The sequence below is a fragment of the Mesocricetus auratus genome, unplaced genomic scaffold (assembly GCF_017639785.1).
Source record: "Mesocricetus auratus isolate SY011 unplaced genomic scaffold, BCM_Maur_2.0 Super-Scaffold_100045, whole genome shotgun sequence".
Taxonomy (NCBI): Eukaryota; Metazoa; Chordata; class Mammalia; order Rodentia; family Cricetidae; genus Mesocricetus; species Mesocricetus auratus.
In genome coordinates, this window is record NW_024429222.1 from 3387509 (window position 1) to 3408049 (window position 20541).

Genomic DNA, 20541 nt, shown 5'->3' on the forward strand with positions numbered 1-20541 from the left:
GAAATTTGAGCCCTTCCCTAGACACTACAATAAGAGTTTTTTAACAAGGAAGAAAAAAGATGGAAATTCATTAACACCATGATTACAGAACCTGGAGGTATGGAAGAGTGGCTATAATTAAAATATTCACATCAATGGAATGTTTGGTCAGTTATAGTAGATCTATTTAGTGAAATTTTATTCAGTCATTAAAAACAGTTTGAATTTGTGAACAACAAAGTACATGTTATTTTCAAGGTTGTGCTACTCACCATTGAATATCAGTGTGGCTGATTGAGTTTTTACAGGCAATTTAAGAATTAAGGTTTAGGCCGGGTGGTGGTGGCCTATGCCTTTAATCCCAGTACTCAGGGGCAGAGGTAGGCGGATCTCTGTGAGTTCGAGACCAGCCTGATGTACAAGAGCTAGTTGGACACTAATCAAAAAAGGTGATAAGAAATATACCTGATTTTTATTATTTATTTTTATTTCTTTAGTCTACTGACAAGGAACTGAGAGAGAGCATGGCATTGCTGACAGCTCAGCAGACTGCTCTGGAAGTTATTGTCAACATGTGCTGCAGTGAAGGTTTGCTCCCAACTTACACCGGACACTCTCCCACCCCACTCCCACTCCTCATACCAAGGGCAGCTTCCATGGGAGTTTCTTTGATACCCCAGTAATGTCTTGTTTGCCCTTTCCTCAGATCCCTCTGATGATGAATGGGAAGAGCTTTCTAGTAGTGATGAAAGTGAAGCCTTTATGGAAAACTCCTTCAATGAGTGCAGTGGGCAGCTGCTGTCCCCATTGTGCCTGTCCCATGAGATTCACAGTGCTCTTACCAACTGCCTCATCCCAAAGAAGGTAATCTAGTTTTACCCTGGCCTCGGGTTCAGGTGTGGGAATGGCTGATGGGAGCCATTTACTTGTGGAGCAGAAACTGGCAACTTGGGTGTAAAGCAGAATCGACAGAGCTAGAAATGCACACGTGTTCTGACCCTGCTAATTTGTAAACAATGAGAAAATTCCCATTTAAGATAATTTCCCTTCTATCTTTTCCTGTTTCCCTTTCAAACCTAGGTTTTTGAGAAAACTGCTTCACCAAACAGTATTGCTATTGACATATGTTCTAGGAACCCTACTTGGAAACCTTTGATTAAAAAGTAAGAACCTTTCAATTTTCAGAAACATCGTTTTGTCATTATGTGAAGTGTTGTAATATTGAATAGAAAAAGTTCCCAAGACCAGCCTGGAGAAGTCTGTGCCCAGTGTGCTTGGATACCAGTGTGAGAATGAATATTCACAGCAGTGTGGGTCATAGTTGTCCCAACTTGGAAACAGCCTCGATGTCTGTTCATGGTCATATGTATAAGAAGTTTACATTCAGCAGTAAAAAGGATCTGAACTGGAACCACTCACAACACAGCAGAATTTACTGTGTTGAACAGAATGAATAAGACATAAAATGTGTACTCTGTGGTTCCATTCCACAAAGCACACATCTAAGCACACTCAGGACACATACCAACTGGCTCCCCTATGAAGAAGCAAGAAAGAAACCAGGCCTGGAGTAGGGATCTGTAATCTCAACTGCCCAGAGCTGATCATAAGTTCAGGCTCTGCTTCAGCAGCCTATTGAGAGAGACCCTGTCTTCAGATGTTTTACAAGTCAAAAGTGACCGAGTTCAGGGTAGAGTGCTTGTCTAATATGAATGGTGCCATGGGATCAGTCCCTGGGACAGCAATCTATAAATACAAATGTAAAAAAAAAAAAAAAAAAGGCAAGGAGTTTGCTACTCAAGGCTGAATAGAGACTTATGACTCACAGTAAGGTACACTCATAGCCCTTAAGTGCTCAAGGTACTTTGATTGGCAGATTAACAGGTCACATTATTCTTTGTGACCTGTCTCAGATCCCCTTGAACTTTGTAGGTACTCTTAATTGGAATCTGAAGTTTAGACATGGAGGTTCATAACTCTAATCCCTGTATTCAAGAGGATCACAGAGTCAGAGCCAATGCAGACTTGACATTGAGCTCCAGGATAGCCTGGGGGTACTATGCAAGATGCCACACCAAAGTCAACAGTAATGGTAGTAAAAATCACTAGACCCATAGAATTCCAGTGTGTTAGTTTACGGAAACAACACTGTTCACTTTCTTTGCAGATTGAACACTATTCAGTGTAGAGCCCTTATGTGCCTCCAGAGTCTTGTGTCTCTCCTGGACATGGACCATCTTGGAGGAGCCCCAGCTCTTCAGACACTTGCACAGCACCTGTCGCAACTTCTTTTTTCTCAGCCAGGTAAATATGTAGACATCACTGTGAAAGACATAGTAATGAAATATATTAGTAATAGTAATACTACTTAGACATAGCAGAACGTTGAAGGAGAGTGACTCGAACTCTATAGATGGAGTGTTATTTCATTGCAGAAACCTTTCCCAGACTCAATCAGCCATGTATTATCATTGCCAATGACAGTCAAGGGGTGCCAGTAGGTTTATATGTGTGTGTGTATTTTAAAATTAATGTCAATCTGGGCAGTGGTGACCTATGCCTTTAATCCAGCACTTGGGAGACAGAGACAGGCAGATCTCAGTGAGTTCCAGGACAGCCAGGGATACACAGACAAACCCTGTCTTTTTTATTTTTTTAAAGACAAAAAAATCCTGTCTGGAAAAAAAATTAATGTCAAACCAATTAAAATGAGTCATATGTATCAGGTCCTTATTAGGATATTTGAGTAGGTCTTTTATTCTTTTTTAGGATTTCATACATGAATACTGTTTCTGCATTGTTTCTACCCCCAAGGCCTCCTGTTTTCCCCTTATCAACCTCTCTTGAATTCATGATCCCTTTATAGTTATTCCTATTACAAACACACCAAGAACATAGACACACAACCTGCCTGCTGCCCCCTGAGTGCTGAGATTAAAGGTGTGTACTACTGCGCCCAGCCTCTTGAGGGTATCTTGCTGGCCCTGTCGTTGTGGTTTTCAGTCTTTACAGCTGGCTAGGGCTGTTGATAACTTTTCTCCCTCAGCAGCTTGCATGACACTCTCAGCACTATGAGAGTCAGCCTTCAGGGAAGAAGCTTCCCAGTAAGCACCAGGTTAATGTCTCCCAAGTTCAGTGAGTGCAGTGTGTGGTGTCTTCAGCCATAAGGTCCACCTTGGTGTTCTGGCAGGCAATCAAGAGAATGGCAGTAGTCCATATTGTTTTGGAGATCTCATGTGCCTCCCCCAATCCTATTCTTTTTGGGGGGGTCCGAGACAGGCTGTCTTGGAACTAGCTCTTGTAGACCAAGCTGGCCTCGAACTCACAGATATCTGCCTGCCTCTGCCTCCCAAGTGCTGGGATGCTCCACCAACGCCCAGCTCCCAATCCTATTATAATTGAAATTTAAGTAATACACATACAGTATGGAGGACAAAATTCAAAAGCTCGGAGAGAACGTGAAGTGGACAGCCTCCTTCCTTTCCATTCCACCCAGTTCTCAGAGGTGTCATTAATACACTAGTTCCATTTAAGCACCTGCTTCCAGAGAGATGGATTCTCTAGAGATGAGATAGTCCTAGGGAGGGGGCAGTAGACATGAATGCTGTAATACCAGGAACAGTTCTATACCTGGCTTTTGTCTAACATGTCTGTATTTAAATACTTTGGCTTGTAAAAGAACTGAGTCTCTTTGGTTACATGTCTCTGTCTTTAATTTCTGTGATAGTGCCATATCTTCTGACAATTAATCTTAAATGACAGAAATACCATTTAAATAACTGCCCAAAATTGTGGGGTTTTTTGTTTTTGTTTGTTTTATTCGAGACAGAATTTCTCTGTGTAATATCTCTGGCTGTTTGAGCCGGGCGATGGTGGCGCAAGCCTTTAATCCCAGCACTCGGGAGGCAGAGGCAAGTGGATCTCTGTGAGTTCGAGGCTGGGCTGGACCGATAGCCTCCAAAACAATACAGAGAAACCCTGTCTCGTAAAAACAAAAGAAACAAAACAAACAAACAAAAAACATCTCTGGCTGTCCTGGAATTCAGTTTGTTGTCTAGACTGACCTCCAACACAGAGATCCGTCTGCCTCAGCCTCTCAAGTTCTGGAATTAAAGGCATGTGCCACTCAGTTCAAATATTTTGTTTGATCAAGATAAAAAGTGAATTATACAATGTGGAATCTTTTAAAGACCTTTTAAAGAATACTTTTGCATCAGTTTTGGAGTGTCCGTTGGACACCAGGCTTTAGGAAATGGGGAGCTCTAATAAGGCCACTGTTTAGCACGTGCTTCTTGACCTCTGACTATGTCACATACCACCTTGGTTATAGGGATCATAAGGACAGAATGGTGTAAGGTGCTGTTTTTAATGTAAAGGGGCTCTCTGCAGAGAGAGAACCTTTGAATTGGGATCTCAATGAAATGAGACAGATCACATGTCATGTAGGATTTTGTCCAAGGTGTGTCTGATCTGATGACTATTATTGTCTGTCATCCTGTAATAATTACAGGAATTCCCTTTTTTAGTGCACAACAATATCTGAAAATGAAAAGTCAAGCGATATAAGCTTTGGTTATAATTTGTGGGGAGCTGGTAAGATGACTCCACATGTAAAAAAAAAAAAAGGGTATTTCATATACAAACCTGAGAGCCTTAGTTAGATTCCTGGATTCCAGTGTGGAAAGATTTCTGAGTGTTGTCTTCTGACCTCCATGGATGTGTTTTAGCACATATACAGCTGCATGGTAATGATAAATAAAATTTTAAAAATTATGGACCTGGTATGGATTGCATCTTTTGTAATTCCAACACTTGTAAGGCTGAGGCAGGAGAATTTAGAGTTTGAGGCCATCCTAGACTATAGGGAGACCCTGTTATAAGGTAATTGTGGGAAGCTACCTGTCTTCCTCAGGCAGCGTAAGAGGTGGTTTTAGAAATGGGACAGTGTCCCAGGCACACAGAGCAATAAACTGTGACATCTGCTGCTATTTAACAAGTCTGCCCCAAACTTTATGACTTAAGCAATAAGCTGTATGTGATTGGGTGTAGTTCAGTCTCTGCCTCTCAGGAGCCAGAGGCAGGAGGAGCCTGAGCCCTGAGTTCTAAAGCAGCCTGAGCACCACATGCTACCCTGTCTCATGCATATTCTGAGTCTCTCTGTGCCTGGAACACAGGAAGAATGGAGAAGTTGATTTGTCTCTATTCCACAATGTCAGTAGGCAGTAATTCTCCACAAGGGGCAATCTCTCCTCTTGTGGGGGACATTTGACAATATCTGAAGATATTTTTAATGTTTACTGTCTTAGTGGTTGCTCCTGGTATGCAACAAGAGCTCCCTGTACACACACACACACACACACACACACACACACACACACACACACACACACACACACACCCAGGATTATCTGGGCAGTGTCACTATTGCTGAGATGGACTCTTGATTAGAATAGGGTCTCTTCTGAAGAACTTAAAGGCTGTGAGCCAGGATCATTTGAGAGTTTGTTCACTTACATTAAATACAATAGTTAGAATCATCTGGTGGAGCACTCATATATGACCTGAGCTCCTTCACAACAATGACTGAGTTCCTAGGTTGGAGTCAGGGAAAAGCCACACCTATGAGTCAACTATAAGTCACATTGCTTGTTATGACCTAGCCAGTCATGGATAAAAGTCACACCCATGTTTAAGAAGAAGAAATCAGACTGCTTATGGCACATAAATTGGGAGGTGTCAGAAGATGGTGTAGGACTGCACATACTTGCTGTGCATTTTTAGAAATTATGATTCAAGTGCACCAAGTAGATCACTCACCTGTGTTGCCCTCATTTGTTCTTGCCTGTGACTGTGCTAGCTCAGGTGTTTATTGCTGTTTTGCTGTTGTTCTGTTTGTTATGCATAGGAATGTAGAGTAGGAAAAGGGCAAGACTGAGTCATGGAACAGACCTAGGGAGGCTTTGAGCCATGAGCTTGTATTGTCAAGAGTGTAGAAGACAGGTGTGCCAGCATCACAATGGAGACCTCTGAGATGAGAATCTACCACAACCACTGACTTTTTATCCTATGCCAAATGTTAGTCTAGGGAAACCCTGCATCTTAAGTCATTGCCTGTCCCTATTGCAGTCATCTTTCAGACTCACAGTATACTGTACAGACTATAAGGTAAATATTTGGCTTAAATACTAAGAATTCTTTTGTTGGGGTCTGGAGAGATGGCTCAGGTACTGCTCTTGGAGAAGATCCCTGTTCAGTCCCTAGAACCTACATGGAGACACAGAATCCTCTAATCCAGTTCTAGTATATCTGATGCCCTCTTCTGGCCTCCCTGGGCATTGCACTCATGGTGCATACATCCACCTAAAATAAAATAAATCTGAAAAAAGTTGCTTTTGTTAATAAGACTGTAAGCTAGAACTGGAGAGATGGCTCAGACGTTAAGAGCACTGACTGCTCTTCCAGAGGTCCTGAGTTCAATTCCCAGCAATCACATGGTGGCTTATAACCATCTGTAATGAGATCTGGTGCCCTCTTCTGACTGGCAAGCAGGCAGAACAGTATATACATAATAATAAATAAAATCTTTTAAAAAAAAAGAGTGTAAGCTAACACTTGTATGCTTTGTTTTAGTCTTGTTTCTTTTCCTAAAAAATGGTTTGTCTTGGAGAAGAGAAAACTTACACTTTTATCTTTGTGTCTGTTGGAATTCTTTTTGTGTATTTTAGATTTTGCTAAACATGATGATTTTCTAGAAGCCATAAGTAGTGCTTTGAGGGCCCTTTTGCAAGCAATGGCCGCCAAGAACATTCCACAGGTAAGATATTATAAACTTCTTATGTGAAAATTGCAAAGATTCTGTGCTGTGCAAACACATTACCACAAAAAAAAAAAGAGAAAGTACAAAAAACCTGAGTTATAGGTGAGCTTTGTGAAAAGGCAAGGGAAGTGTTTGAAATAGAAAAGTGCTAAAAAAAACTGATATAGTGGTGTACATCTCTAGTCCCAACACTCAGGAAACAGAGGCAGGAGAATCATCTGTTTGTTCGAGGCCATTCTGGTCTACAGGGTGAGTTCAGGACAACCAGTGCTACACAGAGAAACCCTGTCTCAAGAAACACAGCTGCCTTCATGCGATGCTTCTTAGTTGATGTTTAGACCATAAGTATTTTCTCTAGATGTTGTTGGTTGTTGGTCTTCTTGTACTTCTAGAAACTTATCTTTGTCTTTCTGAGTCCTCTCATAGCAAGTGTCTTTCATTTATATTTGTTACTTTTTATCAAGGGAATTCCAGAAGTTGTTGAAAGCCCATGTGTACCTACACTAAGCCTCTACCAGTACAGTATCCTGCCTCCTTGTTTCGTTTTCAATTGGAGTATTTTTAGGCAAATCATACTATTTCACCAATAAATGATCTGACTATTTATGCCTAGCAGTAAGCTGTGTTTTTAAAAGCCCAGATCACAGTAAATATCATTACTCTAGATCTAAAATATAGGAGATAATTCTTATTTCATATATAGTTCATATATAGATTGCCTTAGTAGTTTCTGAAACTAGCTCTATAGACCAGACTGGCTAAAAACTCAGTTTCCCTGCCTCTGCCTCTCAAGTGCTAGGATTAAAGGCATATGCCATCCCCACCCTGCAGCAATATCTTTTAATAATTGGTTTGTTTAAATCTGTTTCTTTTTTTTCTTTTTTTCCAAGACAGGGTTTCTCTGTATTGTTTTGGAGGCTCTCCTGGAACTCACTCTGTAGACCAGGCTGGCCTCAAACTCATAGAGATCACCTGCCTCTGCCTCCCGAGTGCTGAGATTAAAGGGGTGAGCCATCAACGCCCTGCCTTTTTTTTTTTTCCTTTGAGACAGGATTTCTCTGTGGCTTTGGAGACTGTTCTGGAACTAACTCTTGTAGACTAGGCTGGTCTCCTACTCACAGAGATCCACCTACCTCTGCCTCCCAAGTGCTGGGATTAAATAAAGGCTTACGCCATTACTGCCCTAAACCTGTTTCCTAAACTGGGTGTGATGGTTCATACCTTGTAATCTCATGCTGGGGGATGCAGAAGCAGGAGGATTGCCTTACCATGAGTCCAAGGTCAGCCTGTGCTGTTCTCAGTGGTCTGATTGGATGATATATCTGATAGTATTTTTTAATACTCTCCATTTCTTATATTAAGACCTGCATCTAATTAGATTCAGGTTCAGAATTGTTTTGGCAAGAAAAATTAATATTGCTGTATGTATTTTATACTTTAAATCACAGATAATGTCTTGTTAGTGTGTTCACTCAAAGCCAGTGGTGGTCATAGCTGCCCTGACCCTTTTGAGGCTGCACACTGGAGACACCCAAGTGTATCTCTGTGCAGTACTGTTAGCTAGGATTCTTCTGCCATAAGACATTGTCTCATTGGTCATTTAGTAATTTTGGCACAGTTTGTCACCCTGACACTTTATCTCACATAATGAATATATACCCTGGTAGTCTCTAAATTCAGCCTATACCGTTTTCTCTTCCTTCCTTCTTCCCTTCCTTCCTTCCTTTCTGTTTCTTGTTTTGTTTGTTTCTGAGGCTGAACCCAGGGCTTTACCCATGCTTTCTTTTTAGTCTCATTGTATGCTCAGAGTTTTGCCTTTATTTCTTTTGAGATAGGGTTTCATTATGTAGCCCAGACTGGCTTTAAACTACTGATCCTTCTGTCCCAGCCTTGGAACTCACTCTGTAAATGAGACTGGCCTCAAACTCACAGAGATGGTCCTGCCTCTGCCTCCCAAGTGCTGGGATTAAAGTTGTGCACCACCACCACCTGTCTAGTTATTCTTTTTGATGCTGAAATTGATGCATATTAATCAGTATTTCTTCAGGGTGGTTCCTATTCTCTGATGTGAACCCTATGTCTGAGCCCTCAGTTCCCCCCACCCTCTGTACTTGAGCTCTACCTCTACCCCTAAACTCTTAAGTTTCTGATTGCTTTTTACTAAAGAAAGTATCCCATGCTCAAGTTTTAATTTTCCTTCTTAAACCCAAAAGAACTAGATTGATAGCTTAGTTACTAAATTGCTTGCCATACAAGATACTTGAAATCCATATAAATGTATGGGTGGGTGACCTGTCTGTAATTCTAGAGCTCTGAGGGTAGAGATGGAATCCCTGGAGCAAACTCGTCAGACTAACTGTATTGGAAATCTCTGGTTCAATTGAGAGATCTGCCTTCAATGAATAAGGTAGATTGTAATCAAGGAAGGCTCCCAGCATCAACCTTGGGCCTCCACAAATTGCACATGGGTACATAAACACCTGCACATGTGTGTCCGCTGTTGTGTGACAGAACATTTCCTGGAGAGATGTTAATATGCATTTCAGCTCAACCTAAATAGGGATCTTACCACAGACCAAAATAAGGTTACCTACACAGTCTATCTTGGTGAACCAATGAGTTTTATTGGTGATACTTACAGGAATATGGGTAAGGGGTTTCTTAAAGGAGTCACCAAAGTCCACCCCAGCACCTGCAGCTCAACAGGTTGGGGAATATCCTTTCAAAGTGATTCTGTTGGTCTAAACATCTTCCAGGCAACTGGACAGGTTCCTGCTCCTTCAGACAGCTGGTTAAGTCTCAGAGTTGGCTTTGCAGCTTTTCTCCTCCGAGTGTCTTTGTAGTTCAGCTTGCCTGAGTGTCTTCTCTGCAGCTTGACTCCTGTCCATATGAGAACTCAGGCAGGGAGGGGCCTAGTGAATTTGGTCATTTTCAGGCACTTATTTTTTGAAGTTATTTTTGAGTGTTTGCCTTCCAGGTTAAAGAGCTTCCCAGCAGGATGGAATGTTACAGTCTCAGGAAACTTACACAATACCCACACACATGAACACTCACATACACATGAGATAAGTTAATAAATAACTGGAAGTATTTCTTTTCAACAGTGTATGACACCTGAGCAGCTGATGACACTATGCAGAGCAGGCATTCATAGTAGCAGCATTGGGGTTCGAGTGAACGTGGTCAGTATTTTGGGGATCACTGGCAGCGTCCTAGCCAAAGAAGATGGCACACTTGAAACTCTTAAGGTAAACAGTTTCTAACCTAAAATGTTCAGTAAGTAGAAATGGGTGTTCATGATGAGATATTCTATAAAGAAATTGTTAATGAAGTTATTAATAGAGTGTGCCCTATGGCTTTAATAAAACTGTGTCTTAAATAAGTATTTGAAAAAGGTGAGCCTTGGTTTCCTTTTTTGTTTTTTCGAGACAGGGTTTCTCTGTATTGTTTGGAGGCTGTCCTGGAACTCACTCTGTAGACCAGGCTGGCCTCAAACTCATAGAGATCCGCCTGCCTCTGCCTCCCGAGTGCTGGGATTAAAGGCGTGCGCCATCAATGCCTGGCAACAAAAATTTTTTTAAAGATTTATTTATTTATTATGAATACAGCATCTTACCTCCACATCTGTCTGCAGCCACTATCAAATAGCTACATTTGGGAAATGTAGTTGATGCATAATTCTTGTAAATATTTGTGGGTGTAACAAGCATTTGAGTCATCTGTAATGTACATGGCCAGGGTTATTAGAGTTTGCATCTCCTCTAACACTTATTTCGTCTGTTGTGGAAGCTTCTTATTGCAGACGGTAGTTACCAAACCATGCTATAGAACACTAGAATTATTCCTTCCGTCAGATTTTATTTTGGTATGTGTTACTTATCCTATTTTTACTCCCTTGCTTTGTGACTCCCATACCATTGGTCCAGAACCGTGAGTGACAGCGTACAGCATTGTTGTGCTGTCCTTGCTTTGCTTCATTTCCTGTGATGCTCTTCGTGATGGCTTATCTTCATGTCAGCTTTGTGGGATTGAACATCACCTAGGAAACATGTCAGTGGGCGTGTCCAAGGCTTTTCCAGAGAGTTTTAACTGAGGAGGAGAGGTCCACCCTGAATGTGGACAGCTCCATTCTGTGTGTGGTCCTAGACTACAGGAAGGGGAGGGAGCTGAGTTCTAGTGTCCCTCTGCTTCCTTACTGCAGGCACAGTGTAACCAGCTGCCCCACACTTCTGCTTCCATCCTGCGGCAAGAAAAACAGCTCCTGTGTCTTCTGGTCCTGTCGCATTGCTACAAATGCTAGAATTTTACCTTTTTTTGTCTTTTTTGTTTTCCAGACAGTAGTGAATTGTCCTTTACTATGCTAATTGCTGAAATAGTGACTACTGGCTAATGGGATAACTAATTATAAAGTACTTTTATTTATTTATTATTTATTTACATAGTCCTGTCTATACTAGTACTTACTTTGTAATCCAGGCTGTCTTTAAACTCACAGAGATCCGCCTTCCTCTGCCTCCCGAGTGTTGGGATTAAAGGTGTGTGCCACCAACGCCCAGCTCTACCCACTCTTAAGAAGACTTCCAGCGCCAGGCGGTGGTGGTGCACGCCTTTAATCCCAGCACTCGGGAGGCAGAGGCAGGCGGATCTCTGTGAGTTCGAGGCCAGGCTGGACCGATAGCCTCGAAACCAATACAGAGAAACCCTGTCTCGAAAAACCAAAAAAAAAAAAAAAAAAAAGACTTCCAGCACTCACATCAGATAGATCACAGCTGTGTGATTACAGTTCCAATGAATCTGATATCTCTGACCTCAACAGGCATTGGTACTTACAACACAAACCCACATACAAACATATACATAATTTTTTAAAAAAATAGTAAAACTTGCCGGGCGGTGGTGGTGCACACCTTTAATCCCAGCACTCGGGAGGCAGAGGCAGGCGGATCTCTGTGAGTTCAAGACCAAGCCTGGTCTACAGAGCGAGTTCCAGGACAGGCTCCAAAACAATATAGAGAAACCCTGTCTCAGAAAACCAAAAAAAAAAAAAGTAAAACTTAAAGAAAGGTGGAAAAAGTCTGTTTGTTCACTTAGCAAAAACATGTAGAAAATTAGAACAATGACATGTAAATGACACTTTGCCTCTGTCCTAAGCTTCCTGTTCCTTTGTCTCTGAGGTGTAGACACCATTTACTAGTTCATTCTGCACTGCTTCAGGAGCTTTTACATTTTTTATTTTATTTACTATTATTATGTGTGTCTAAGGGCAGGTGCACGCATACTATGGGGTGTATGTATATGGGTGTGTGTGTGTGTATAGGTCAGGGAACCTCTTTTGGGAGCTGGTTCTGACCTTTTCAGTGAGTACAGATGTTGTATATCTTTGTGTTCTCTGTTTTACTGTTATCTGTACTGTATCAGATGAGCTGCCTTGCTGGCTTGTTCTGGGTGTTTTAATAAAGACACTTATAAATGATTGCATTTGGCTATGTGGCAGCTCTGTGTGCAGATGAGCATCTGTATGTGTAATTACTTCCTCTCTTTCACAGTTCAAATTACCAAGGACCGTTTTAATGAAACGCATTTGAAAACTTGTTTTTTTCTTGTTGGTTTTTGGGTTTGGGGTTTTTTTGTTTGGTCTTTTTTTTTTTTTTTTTTTTTTTTGGTTGTTGGAGTTTTTGAGACAGTGTTTCTGTTTAGCCTTGGATGTCTTGGAACCTGCTTTGTAAATCAGGCTGGCCTCTAGAGATCCTCCTGCCTCAGCCTCTTGGATTTGGGGATAAAGGGGAACACCACTCCTTTTTTATTTATTAAAATAAATAAACGGCATCATTGTATTTGCCCTTGTTGATTCAATATGTATCTGTTACAAATAGGACAGTTCTTATATAACTACCATTATTGTGCATTCTACAACTAGCAGTCCAATACCTGCTCCATATTTATCATTTTCCAGTTGTCTGAAAGGCAACCCTTACAGTTTGTTTTTACAAGTAAAGCCCTGAGTCATGTTTCATTGGGTTCTTCATGTCTCTTGAGCTAGAACAGTAACTTAGCACCCCTGTGTCTTTTGCTTCCTTGTCTTGCTAGTCCTCTTCCCCATCTACTGTATTTCCTACAAACTAGAAGTTCGCTCCCAAGCCCAGATTTTATTTTTTTTCCTTTTCTTTTAATTCTTTGGGAATTTTGTCCATGAGTGCAGTGATTCCCCCACTTCCTCTCTCCAACTGTCCATGGCCATCCTTTTTTAATAAGACTTCTTATTTGGTGGTGTATGCGTCCTAGTGCATTCTAGGATATCAAGTCTAATACTATTATAGAGATTATCTGTACAGTTCACATTAAAAGAGAAAATTAGAGCCAGAGAGGTCATCTGAGTAGTGTGGCACAGCTGGACTTTGGACCCCATGTTCTGACAGTCTCCATCCCCTGTTCCCATGACAGGTATATATCACCCCCACACCACAGCCAGACTATAATCAGGTTATTCTGGAAGAGACCTTTGCAGATTGTGAATGATCTCATCATAAGCTAATTGTGGAGGGAAAAGAAATGACTTGGTGGCACATGTCTGTATTCCCAATGTATGGAAGGTAGAAGCAGGAGGATCAGAAGTTCAAGGTCATCCCCCACTGTAATGATGGACTTGAAGCTAACTTAAGTCACATCTGTATGTCAAAACAAACAAAAAACTGAGGAAAGTAAGAGTGTCACTTATTTTAATTTTGTGATCTGGTTTGCTTCCTTTTTTTTTTTTGAGACAGGGTTTCACTCACTATGTAGCTCTGGCTCTCCTGGACGCACTATGGAGACCTGGAGCTCACTGAGCCCTGCTTGTTTCTGCCTCCTGATTGCTGGGATCAAGGGTGGTAGTGATTTTGGTTATAAGGGAGAAGTCTTCTTTGGAAAGCAGAAAGAAAAGTTTAGTAATTTCCAAAATAAGTTTTTCATGTTATTTCTGGACCACAGCTCACTTTATTTGGTAATATAATGTAAACTACAGCATATTTAGCTCATCTTGATCATGTTTTACCTGGTGTATTCATAGCTGTGTGTGACCTCTTCAGACCTTTAAAGGTTTTCATTCTTTCCTGATGTTTTTTTGATGAAGTAAAATGCAGGAATTGTTGGCACATTTGTCATCGATCATCTTGGAGACTGACCTTCATTATCTTGTGTTTGGTTTTTGTAGACCATTGGATGCTTTCTGCTGGAAGTTGCTACCAAAGACCCTTCCCTCGTGGTAATAGGAGAGGCTTTGGATGCCCTCTTTGATGTTTTTGCAGATGGTGAAGAAGCTGAAAAGGCCTCAGTTCAAATTAAATTGTTATCAACTTTGAAAGAATTCCAGCCAGTCTTCAAGATGAAGGTTTGTAATTGCTTTCTTTATACATGCTCAGGTCTCAGCAGCTCTTGTGAGAAGGGCCATGCAGCTTGGAGGGAGAATAAGAAGTCCTGTTCAATCTTGGTCATTAACCTAGCACTTGGATCCATAGCACTCAGTGAAATGCTTGTTGGTTGAGTTGTTCTACAGAATGGTGCTGGGTTCTGGTAATTGGAGCCAGAGTGGCATCTTTACAAGTTCTTCATGATGTTAACAGCTTTGTTGTATGGAAATACTGTGTGTAGCTTAGAAAGCACTTTTGTATACTTTTAAACTTTTTTGTTTGTTTGGTTTTTGGTTTTTGTTTTTTCGAGACAGGGTTTCTCTGTATTGTTTTGGAGGCTGTCCTGGAACTCTCTGTAGACCAGGCTGGCCTCAAACTCACAGATATCCACCTGCCTCTGCCTCCCGAGTGCTGGGATTAAAGGCGAGCACCACCAATGCCCAGCCCACTTTTAAACTTTTTTATGTGATGTAATGTATATGTTGGCTTCATTGTTTTCATTGTTGTGGATATTTCCCTGGGAAAGAAGGCTTGTGCAAGGTGTTCTGTCCTGGGGAACATAGAGCTGCCACTGTATCAGCTGAAATAGAAAGCAGTTGAGAGCTCTGTTTTGATTGGTTGATTGATTGTTTGATTTTAGTGCTGTGGATTGAACCAGAACCTTACTGTGCTGTACATGTGCTCTACCCGGGTTATACCCAACACCTAGGAAATAGGAACAAACTTGAATCTTTCCATTTTAGAGGGTTTTTTATTGTTTTTTTCTTTTCCTTCCTTCTGTTTGTTCTTCCTCCTAGGAATTGCATGCTAGGTAAGCATTCTACCACTGAACTACAGCCCCATCACCCCAAAGTAATTTTTTGTGTTGCTATTTTATTTATGATTTATTAAAACTTGCCTGAGGATTCAGAAAGCAAACTCAGCCACAAGCCATAGAAGCCAAGCATAACCTTTAATCCCAGCAGCCAGAAGCTAGGAGGTGGTGGTACAAACCTTTAATCCTTAGACTCAGAATTAAGAGATGACAGATTTCCGTGAGTTCAGGGCCACTGAGATCTACACAAGATGAATCAGTCTAAAAGAGAATTATAGCTCACACCTTTAATCCCAGCACTAAGGGGTATAGAAGACAGGAGCAAGGAGTAAGAAACATCTGTTCTTCAGCCACACTGAGGAGAGGCAGCAGTTTGAGACTTTGTGAAGAGCTCATAAATGGATCATCCTTTCAGTCCGAGGTAGAGGTGAGAACTAGTGGCTGGCTGCCTTGCTTCCCTGTTCTTCAGCTTGAACCCCAATATTTGATTTTTCTGTGTGTGTTACTTTTTTTTTATTATTATTTCTTTGAGACAGGGTTTCTCTGTGTAGCTTTGGAGCCTGTCCTGAAACTTGCTTTGTAGGCCAGACTGCCAGACTGGCCTCAAACTCACAGAGATCCTCCTGCCTCTGCTTCCCGAGTGAGTGCTGGGACCAAAGGCATGTGCCATCACTGCCCAACCCAAAATAATTTTTTTCTTTTGAGATATATTTATTTTTATATGGATGTTTTTGCCTGCACATGTATGTACAGTGCTCATGAAAGCCAGAGGATAGTGTCAGATCCCCCAGAACTGGAGTTACAGATGACTGAGCCACCAGGTAGATGCTATAAATTGCAGCCAGCGCCTTTTGTTTCTGTTTTTGTTTTACGAGACAGGGTTTCTCTGATTGTTTTGGAGGCTGTCGGTCCAGCCTGGCCTCGAACTCACAGAGATCCGCCTGCCTCTGCCTCCCAAGTGCTGGGATTAAAGTCATACGCCACCACCGCCCGGCCAGCCAGCGCCTTTTAATCTCTGAGTCATCTCTCCCCACTGAGTGTTCTTTAAGCAGAGACAAATGTAATGTATCTAGGATTTCTTCCTTTGCTATCCAAAAAAAAAAAAAAATAGCATAACCACATTTCTGTTTGGTGTGTGTGTGTTTGCTTAATTCTGTCTAAGACCTGTTTTCATGCCAGTACACTGTGTCTGTGTTGTTCATAAGAGCCTTTTAGCTTTCTACAGAAGGAGCCTTTGATGTAAGGAGAACAAAGTTTACCCCATTTCTGCTGCCAGCAAAGCAGATTAGGCAAAGTCATCAAACCCTCCAGACAGATGTGACAGTGCCAGGCTCTAATCCCAGAACTTGGAGATGAATCATGAGTCCCAGGCCAGCCTGGACTGCGCAGTAAGATCCTGCCTCAAAAGATAAATGAATGAGGGCTGGAAATGTTGCTCATGGTAGCCTGTGTTGTAGCATTTGTGACACACTGTGTTTAATCTCAGAACCAAAATAGAACAATAATAAAACTCTGAAGCAGCAGAGCTTTAAAGCCCTCTGCAAACTCTGCATTGGGAAAAGGCCCTGTGCATTGGAAGCTATTGATGGGGTTGACTTTCCTGTTTAGTATGTGTTACTATAGTAATAATGTCTTACTGCTGGATTTTTGTTTTTCTTTACTATAAGCCCCAATGAAACTTCTTTATCTTGGTGTTTGAGGCTTTTTTTTTTTTTTTTTTTTGGCTTTGATTTGTATTACTGGAGATGGAATCCAATACCTTGCAGATACTTAACCTACAATTTAAAAATGAAGTTCATTTGTGTAAAAATGGAGGCTTTAGAGGCCTCAGGTTACATTTGAATAACACTCCATGTGGCAGACTAAAGAATTTGTCTAAAGCCAGGCTTCTCAAAGGTGTCCTGCCCTCCCAGAGCCCACAGCATCACCTGTTGTCTTGTTCTAAGTTTGGATTCTTAGTGTCCAGCTCCTGGCCCCTGAATCAGAAAGTTAGTAAGGGTACCACCAGGGGCCCCACCAGTCCATTCTGTAGGAAATCAAACTTGAGAACTAGTGCTTAAAGAATAGACATGAGGGCTGGAGGGATGGCCACTGTTATGAGCCCTGGCTGTATTTTCAGAGGAATTGGGTTCAATTCTCAACACCCACATGGCTACATAACTGTAATTCCATTTCCAAGGGATCTGACACCCTCTTCTGGCCTCTGTAGGCACTGCAGGCACATGTCTGCACAGACATGCATCCACACAAGACCTCCATACACATAAAATAAAGGGGCTGGAGATGGCTCAGTGATTTAAGCACTTTGCTTTTGTAGAGACCCAGCTTTGACTCCCAGTATCCACATGATGGCTCACAACCATCTTAACGCCAGTTCCAGGGGATCCATTGTCCTATTCTGATCTCCATGGGCAGCAGACATTCAGTAACTTTTTTACCCTTTTGCTGTTTTGTTTTGTTGAGACATGATCTCTTTCTGTAACTTTGGCTGTCCTGGAACTCACCATGTAGACCAGGCTGGCCTCAGACTCACAAAGATTCCCTCTGCCGCTGCCTCCAGAGTATTGGGATCTCTGCATGCAATTGGCTTGTAGCTATTAATGTGTGTATTCAGGTTGGGGAGATGGTTTAGTGGTTAGAGTACTCATCATGCAACTGTGAAAACTAGGTCAGCATTTACCCACCAAAATGCTGGGTGGAATTCCAGCCTAAGAAGATAGAGAGAGATGATCCCAAGAATAAGCTGACTAGTGAGACTAGTGAAATCAACACTCTAGGTTTGATTGAGGAATCCTGCATCAGTGAAAATGGGAAAAGAAGAAAATGGGCATATTTTTATTTTTCTCTTCTTTACAATCCATATCTATTTAATCTAGAAGTAAAACTATTTGTTAATAAAATAGTTTATTTAAATGATAACAAATCAGATGACATTATCTCATTCTGTCTCTTATCAGATACGGAAAGAAGGGAGGGGCAAATACAGTCCAGATCAGCTGTGTGTTCTTGACAACGTGAAGATGAATTTAAGACGGTTTGTTGCTTACCAGGAGGCTGTTGAGAAAAAACTGACTTCTTAACCCATCAGTAGGACCAGACCTGGGGCCGGCTCAGCGGCTGCATGCCTGGCTGGCATGGTGGCATGCACGATTTTCTCAAAGCCCAAAGCTCTTGAGAAAGTAGAAGAGACACAGACTGCTTCTCCCGGTGGGCTTAAGGGGTTTCCTTTGAGTCTACATGCTTCCCAAAGCCTTTTGTTTCTTTTTTGAGACATGTTCTTCCTTAGGTAGCCCTGCCTGGCCAAGAACTCAGAGGTCTACCTGCCTTAGTTTCCTAATTGCTGGGATTTAGTACCACACCCAGCCTCCAAAAGCTAGGAAGATAGTTTGAAGTTGAGAACCTGTAGAAGATGTGTGTTACAGCCAGAAATCTCTGGCCTTCTGTTACATCTCCGGCATGTTTTAGCCACTGGAAATGAAGGGTGGAAATGCACCACAATCTTAGGTGGTCCTGTTTTTCCCTCCTCAGTGCTGGGAGCAGCATTCAGGACCTTGCTCCTGCTAGGCCAGCACTGTACCACTAACTACACCCTAGCCCTCAAGTGGTTCTTAACTACTTTGTGGGCAGGAAAGAGACTTTAGACAATTACGTCCTTGAGCTTCGTAAGAAATTAAGTCATTGTTTGGATGTTCTTTAAAGCCAGTATCATTTTATATTAGCTAAATTTTAACTGAAATATGAATATAAGCTTTATAAAATATTTTGGTATGGAGTACTGTATACCTATTATTACTCTTTTGTGAAATAAATGACTTGAATTTGTCACTCTCAGCTAATGATGGGATTGCATTCTGTACAGGGGTCTGAGCAATTATTCTGTGTAACCTCACTCCCTGTCTTATGTGATTTAGAATCAGAATTAGTAGAAAAAGCTGGGTCTGGTGGCACATACCTTTAATCCTAGCACTTGAGAGGCCAGCGTAGTCTACAGAGCAAGTTCTAGGACAGCCAGGGCTACATGGAGAAACCCTGTTAAAAAACACCAAAAAAAAAAAAAAAAAAAAGAATTGGTAGAAATTTTTTTTTTCTTTTTTTGGTTTTTACGAGACAGGGTTTCTCTGTATTGTTTCAGAGGCTATCGGTCCAGCCCGGCCTCGAACTCACAGAGATCCGCCTGCCTCTGCCTCCCGAGTGCTGGGATTAAAGGCGTGCACCACCACCACCCGGCTGGTAGAAAATATTTTTGAATAAATAACTTTTAACTGGATGTATTGTGTCCTACAGTTATTTTTTTATAACCCTAAGTGTACAAATTCTTGGGTAGTTTGCTTCCTATCAGAGCTTACAAAAGGATAACAGCGTGACTCTCTGGTGTCACTCTTGTTATCAGTAAAGATGGTGCTCAAGCTGGGACCTATCCCTAGGCTTATCCCTCATCCATCCATCCGTTTGTCTCATCAGCATGTTCAGCAGATCTCAGTTGCCATGATGAAAGCTCAAAAGAAAAACCAGTGTAAGCTGCAATTTCCCCCTAGTTCTATGCCTGCATGAATCACCCACTAGTATTACATTTCATGTGCACTATGGCCTAATAAACAGTTTTTCCTGTCCAGTATAGTTGGAAAGTCGGGACTATGTATCAGCTCTGAGAAGTCACTGAGTTCATGAGGCTCTGTGAGTAGAGATGACTGGATTTTCTAGTGGGATGGGAGGTGGAAGTGTCCGCCATACACAATACTCTCACTTATTCTCCTGAAGGATTAAGTGTATGGCTGTGTGTTTCATGATCACTGCAGCCAAGTCTTTGGCCCAGATTTTCTTTTTTTTTGGGGGGGGGCAGATTTTTTTATGGCATGTTTGTCAAAAAGATTTCCCATTTGGTGAGGAATAGCTAAGTGAGTTCAAGGCTAAAGAGTATTAGTTTCAGAGATCTGCCTCAGATAGTTGTCATAACCATTTCAAAGAGTAGTGTGTCCTATTCCGTTCTTCCCACACTTGGAACAGAGTAGACAGTCATGCACGGCTTACACAGAGGTATTGGAGGGAATGAGTGTTGGGAACACGGCATGAGGTGGTACATGCTAAAACCTAGGGTGGGTCAGGCCGAGTTGCTGCCATCCAGCTTTGCCACTGTAGCAATAGGGAAATGGAAAAGCCCTGAATTCACTCCCCAGTTGTAGCTTTTTACATAGTAGTAAGTAGTTTGTGCAAGTGTTGTTCATGGGACAATGTAACAGAGAAATACATAGCAGGGGTGATGGCACACACTTGTAATCTTAGCAAGGCCTATCTAGGCTACATAGCAAGACCCCTGTCAACAAAAGAAAAAGCAAGTCCATAAATTATTTGAAAATCTTCTGAAAGTCACCATGCATTCTTTGTGCAAACTTGCCGGGAGGAACACAAAAAGCGTCCAGATGCTTCGGTCAACTTCTCAGAGTTCTCCAAGAAGTGCTCAGAAAGGTAGGAGACCATGTCTGCTCAAGAAAAGGGGAAATTTGAAGACCCCCAAAAAATCAAAGGAGAATACCCTGGCTTGTCCATTG

General features: G+C 41.7%; 1 protein-coding gene across 3 annotated transcripts in view; it reads left to right on the forward strand.

Moving 5' to 3' along the window:
* Positions 1–18826, forward strand: part of Heatr3 (HEAT repeat containing 3) — a 36381-nt gene extending 17555 nt beyond the window's left edge. For all 3 annotated transcript variants that reach the window (XM_005079178.4, XM_040735307.1, XM_021232469.2), the window contains 8 exons: positions 477–567; positions 686–843; positions 1060–1142; positions 2147–2283; positions 6705–6793; positions 9901–10044; positions 13986–14162; positions 17953–18826. In XM_005079178.4, the coding sequence (XP_005079235.1) occupies positions 477–567; positions 686–843; positions 1060–1142; positions 2147–2283; positions 6705–6793; positions 9901–10044; positions 13986–14162; positions 17953–18075 (1002 nt within the window). In that variant the 3' untranslated portion in view covers positions 18076–18826. The remainder of the gene's footprint in view (positions 1–476; positions 568–685; positions 844–1059; positions 1143–2146; positions 2284–6704; positions 6794–9900; positions 10045–13985; positions 14163–17952) is intronic.
* Positions 18827–20541: the final 1715 nt, after the last annotated feature.